The following is a 6,000-nucleotide window of genomic DNA, read 5'->3' on the forward strand; positions in this document are numbered from 1 at the left end:
ATATATTTGATCACCTCAGACACCTAAATGTACTAAATGTAGGTTCTCTGAATCACCAACAACAGATGTTAAACGTTCAGATTTATGTGGTTTTCTGTAACAATTACTTATGTGGTAAAATTTTGCAAACTCTAAGTTTTAAAGGCAATTATAAAAAAAAGATTTTATAAAAAAATAAGACAATTATTATTTATGTTCTAGAATAACAAGGCAGGACTGTGTTGTACGCACGAGGTCGAGCCACTGACCTTCACCCAGGCTGTAGCGGATCCGGGCATCCCAGGCCAGCAGGGCGTCTCTGTTTTTAAAACCCAGGATAAGGGTTCTTGCCAGGCAGAGGATGGAGAGAGTGTAGGGCACACCATCATACCCGGGCCCTGGCTCCACACCACAAATCTCCTGAAAGGAGTGAATGACTTCGGATCAGATTAACCACGTCCTCCTTTGAGTTGATACATTTGAAATTGCAATTAATTAGGCCCGAGCAGGAAGGCCTGCAAGGGCCAATTGTAATTGCTCACGTTTATTATTATTAATCTGGGAAATGAATTGGCTTTTGAAGGTCTTAACATATTCAAAAACTCACCAAACTTCACAGAAAGTTGTCCCCCAATGGAAATTTTCGTATTCTAATGGATTTGAAAATGGGCGTGGCCAAACCGCTCTACAGCGCCCCCTAAAGTGAAATAGGCCAACTGGTAAGTCCTAGAGAGTTGAAATTTTGTACATAGCTAGATCACCCCAAATCATGAAAAAACGTCTCTTGGTGGTATGCCCTAAAACCAACAGGAAGTCGGCCATTTTGGGTCAAAGGGTCATTTTTGGACGTTTTTCACTTTTCATACATGTCGAACTTTAACGAACTCCTCCTAGGAATTTTGAGCTACCGGCTTCATATTTGGTCAGTATGTAGTTAAGGCATTGGGGATTAAAAGTTATCAAAATTGTGAGTTTTTGAGCATGTTGAAGGGGCGGGACCAATTTCTCCACAGCGCCCCCTAGTAAACTTTATAAAATCAGCCCCAAGCCATGCTTTGACCGAGGAATCTGAAATTTGGTACACATATGTAACTTGTCAGGACCCACAAAAAACTCTCTTGGAGCGATGGTCCAAACCCCACAGGAAGTCAGCCATTTTGGATTAAAGTTGCCATTTTGACCCCATTTTTGCTGTTTCTAGCCCACGTATCTGAGCGAACTCCTCCTACAGCTTTTGACTTACAGACTTCAAAATCAATGAGTATATTCTTAAGACAAGAGTTATCAAAAGCTTTTTGCTACATGAAAGTATGTGGGCGTGGCTAAGCCTCAAAATCTGACTTCTCGCCATGAAACACGAAACTGTTATAGTTTCTACAAGGAAAGTCACACAGACATGAAACCTTCTGGGATTGATCTGCCTCTGGGCCTTAACAATATTCACTGATCAGATGCTGACATCATCAAAGCCTCGCCCCCCGAGAACAGGAAGTGTCATGTTTTCCTTTTGATGTTCCTCATTTGGTGTCCTTCACCTAATCAATGTCAAACTGTCCCAAATAACAGATAACATGATGGTCTAAGACAGTTGCCAGCACAGACTGCTTTAGCTGGAGGGTGTGGCTATGACGGCGTGGCAAATTCTGATGTCACGCCACGGCCATACGTTTGGCTCTAAATTACACATGCATGGTCCAATTCACTCCAAACTGAATATGGTTGATCTTTGACAACCCCCAAACACCTCTATTGGATTACATTGGAATTTGGACCAACAGCGCCCCCTAGGACACTTCAAGGGCTATATCTCCTTCATACATCATTGGATCCACTTGAAATGTAGTAGACATGATCATGAGTTAATGATGGACATGTTGACACAGTCAATAGATTACATCACTTTAGCCCCGCCCACTAAGAAACAAATGACTAGCTTCCTTCAGGAAGGTCCGATTTGCTCCAAACTGAATATGGTTGATGTTTGTCAGCCCCTATACAACTCTATTCGATTACATTGGAATTTGGATCAACAGCACCCCCTAGGATATTTCAAGTGCTCAATCTCCCTCATACATCATCACATCCACTTGAAATGTAGTATACATCATCAGGGATCAATGCTGTACATGTTGGCACAGGCAATTGATGACGTTGTTTTAGCCCTGCCCACTAACAAACAAGTGAGTGCAGCTTCCATCTGGAAGGTCCAATTTGCTCCAGATTTTGAATGCTTCTCACCAGACCAAAACTCTGCATGACCAAAGATCATATGACATGTTGCTCACAGTGCCACCTAGTTGCGACGTGTTGAAGTCAAGCGGTGTCATCGTCGGTGGCATGTAGGAGGCGATGCCAGGCTCCTGCGGTCGCTCCACAGGCCGAGTTGCGCTGAAGTGTGAGGGCCATCGATGCTGCTTGCAGCTTTAATTATTCTTATAGTTTCCCCAAACTGAGCTCTGGGAGGTTTCTTTGTACATGTCCATTTCTGACATGAACTATCTTTATTTAGACACAAACATGAGGCCAAAGCCAACTGCCTTCAGTACATAGAATACATTTATGTGGGATTTAATCTCAGAATAAATCCAGCTGTTCTGTGAAGATCCTAGAGGATTGCGAGAAAACATTAGAGAACAAACAGCATCATGAAGACCAAGGAGCACAGACGACAGGTCAAGGAGCAAGATCTCAAGCAGGGTTAGGTTATAAAATAATATCCCAAACAGGCCATCATCATGGTAGCCCTGGTGATGTGACAAGTTTTAGTACTACACTTCATAAATCTAGCTTTTATGGAAGAGTGGCAAAAAGAAAGCTGCTGTTGAATAAAAGATGGTCCCGTTGGGACAATTTAAACATGTGGAAGAAGATGCTCAGGTCAGGTCTGAGTTTGAACTTTTTTGCAAAATGTTGGCTAAAATGGTGGTGAAAACTCACACGGAAAATTATCCTCATGCCATCCCCACCATTGAAAATGGTGGTGGCAACATCTTGCTTTTCTTTAGCAGGGTCAGGAAAGCTGCTTGGCATTGATGAGAAGATGTATGGAGGTAAATACAGGGCAACACTGAAAGACTTAAGACTGGGGTGAAGGTTCACCTTCCAGTTGTAAAACATCCCTAAACCAAAAACAAAAGTAACAGTGGAATGGTTTATTGTATTTATAGTCATGTGTTAGAATGGCCCAGTCAAAGTCCAGGCCTAAATCCAACTGATTTCACAGAAGCTCTCGATCGAATCTGATTGTGCTTGAGCCATTTTCCCGACGAATGGGCAAACATTTTTGTAAATAGATGTGGAAAGCCTGCAGAGACATACCCTATAAGAATTTGCAATTTAATGTGACTATGAAGTTTTGACTCAGGAGAACTCTAAACAACTGCATGCCACACTTTTCAGATTTTTATATGTCAAAAATGTTGAAAATGTTAGATGCTACTTTGTGCTGGTCAATCACATGAAATTCCAATAAAACCCTTGACATTTGTGGTTGTAACATGACAGCATTTGAAAAGGTTCAAGGTGTGGGAATATTGTTCAAGGTTGTAAATGAATGAGATCTCAGTTGGAAGGAATCGGGGCTTAAATGTGACACTCAGGTTTAATATGACTAAGTTTACAGATGGCAGAAGTTTCTTAGAATTAATGTAAGCTAATTCTGCTTTCTTTATCTGGATCACACTTTTGCGTCACATCTTATGTAGTTTTGGTATATATTTTCTATTTTCAATAGGTAAGCATTTGTTTGACCTACAGATTTATTTGGATTAAATTTATGTGGCACTTTTATCCTCCCCCACATGTTTCTGCGAACCTTCCTGCTCTACCCTGTTCATTTGCACCTTATTCTAAACCATCTGTGGGGTATCTTCATATTTCTCCAATGTGAATATTGAACTCCAGTATTTTGTAAGGCAGTAAAAGGTTGTGTATGAAATACTAAAAAGAGCTCAAGGAAATCTTCAGGCTTTGATCTGCTGCTGAATATACCTCCAGTGTTACATTGAGCCTCTCCTTATGTCCGCTGCTTTTTCCTTTCTTCTTGTCTTTACACACAAGTAGAGTCAAGCAGTCTAAGGGAAACACAGAGAGATAAACTTACCAAGACCACAGATTTGTATTAATATTTTTGTATTTAATATGTGATGACTGGGATTGCTGAAAGTTGCCCTATGCCTGTCTACCAATGCACATCTGTCATAGGAAAACCCCCAAAACCACAAACTGATCCACTTGCACAGCTGAAGATAAAAGCTGAGCTACAAGTACACTCACATGGCGCAATGCACACTTAGAGCAGAGGAGCTCAGATTATTCCCACTACTCCTGCCAGTTTCTTCAAGGACACAGGCAGAGCCATATGTCTTTCTGTGCTGAAAGATTCACAGCCTGTCCTCATAACATCTCAAATTATTCTCTACTCAAAAGAATGAAATTTGCTGAAGCGTTCTAACTGGCTTTCAGCGCAAGACTTTGGTAACCCTGATGGTTTATGCCAAATAAAATAATTAAACTAAAACCTCGCTGGCATTTCAGAAACAATCTGAATCCATCACTGAAAAACTGAGTTTGTATGAAACTGAAAGGACTAAAATCAAAATGGATTCCCATAAGTTTCTTTTTTAGTCCAGCTTATGCAACATCCCCCTGTGTTGAACCCTGCTAAGTTGTGCTTAATTTAACTGCAGAAAAATTGAAGAAATTAGTGGTGGGTGAAGCAGATGAAAAATCTATTTGTGGTATGTGTGCAGATCCTGCTGCATAAATAGAAAGTGTTACCTCCTACCTGCGACTGGGGAGGGCTTCTGAAGAACAACCCATCGAGTCTTCCACTGTGGAGAAGTTTGTTAAATCACAAATTATTGTCCTCTGGTGTACTGGGAAGAATCGGAGAATCATTCAAATCAAAAAGATAAGAAAACCTGTAGAATTAACCTTTTTTCCATCTCTAAACTTGACTTGTCCCTCTGCGACAACTGTATCCGTCATCTTCTGTCATGATTTCGAGCAGCTGTGTGTGCATGCGTGTGTGCAGGAGAGGGTGAGAAAGAGAGAGGGCAACTTTTCAAAATAGCCTTTACAGCCCAGGGTGCAGACGGCAGACACTTTCCCTCCCACTCTCTCAGACCCCGGGGTGGGGAGGGTCACCAGCCCACTGCCAACTTAGTACAGTTGTCAATCCGCCTTAAGTGCTTATTGTCTGCAATGTAGCTAATTTGATTAAAAGCGCATAACTTGCGCACCTATCACTTATCTCCTGCACATTTTTCCCAGCCGGGTGTTAGACGGGGATTCGTATCGCCTCAGTGCTGATCTGCTTAGCCTCAGCTCTGTCTGTGTGAATGAAGGTTAACTTGTGAAAGCTGCCAGGAGATATAGAGATAACCAGATAAATAACTACATTTACCATAGAATAAATGTTTTACTAAAAAAGAATGACCACTAATTTCTGCATTTTCTATTAAATAAAAAAAACACATGGTCTATGTGCAACTGGTTTGTTCCTTTCACAGCTCTTGACCGATTATGCCGTAAAGCCTGAAATAAAAATACATGACCTGATGAAGAGCATTGAAAATAGCTTACATTTATTTTCCATTGTAAATCTTTGTATTTTGGGGGTTATGATAAAAAGAATCATACACGTAAAAGTTTGTTGCTTGCCATACCTCCTCGGTGTGTAAAAAAAATTATTTTAAATGTAGCTTTGGAGATATTTCATCAAGTCTTAGAAAGTAATGAATTTTAGACAAAATGTCCCTGGAAAATGTTGGATGTACACATATTTTCAGCAGACTTTTAAGGCTGTTCAAGGTTAGTCAGTCCTTGGTCTTAATTTAACCCAGACAAATATGCTGAAATTTGGACTTTGTTTAGATAATGGATCGTGTCCAAATTTAACCAAAACAAAAATGTTAAGCCAGGCTTCATCAACCCCATCCATATTTCAACCACATTTAGACATCAATAGACATCTTTATGTGGAAGTCATTTCACCTTTCATTTTTCAACCACAGTTCG

General features: G+C 40.6%; 1 protein-coding gene across 4 annotated transcripts in view; it reads right to left on the reverse strand.

The window, feature by feature from the left end:
- Positions 1-5,025, reverse strand: part of dok7b (docking protein 7b) — a 33,420-nt gene extending 28,395 nt beyond the window's left edge. For 2 of the 4 annotated variants that reach the window (XM_047365653.1, XM_047365652.1), the window contains exons 1-4: positions 4,915-5,025; positions 4,766-4,811; positions 3,970-4,052; positions 249-399 (exon numbers count right to left, since the gene is read on the reverse strand). In XM_047365653.1, coding sequence (XP_047221609.1) covers positions 249-399; positions 3,970-4,052; positions 4,766-4,811; positions 4,915-4,968 — 334 coding nt within the window. In that variant the 5' untranslated portion in view covers positions 4,969-5,025. Of the gene's footprint in view, positions 1-248; positions 400-3,969; positions 4,053-4,758; positions 4,812-4,914 lie in introns of all 4 variants that reach the window. The other 2 variants (XM_047365654.1, XM_047365655.1) reach the window with 2 other exon arrangements.
- Positions 5,026-6,000: the final 975 nt, after the last annotated feature.

This window comes from Girardinichthys multiradiatus, chromosome 5 (assembly GCF_021462225.1).
Source record: "Girardinichthys multiradiatus isolate DD_20200921_A chromosome 5, DD_fGirMul_XY1, whole genome shotgun sequence".
Taxonomy (NCBI): Eukaryota; Metazoa; Chordata; class Actinopteri; order Cyprinodontiformes; family Goodeidae; genus Girardinichthys; species Girardinichthys multiradiatus.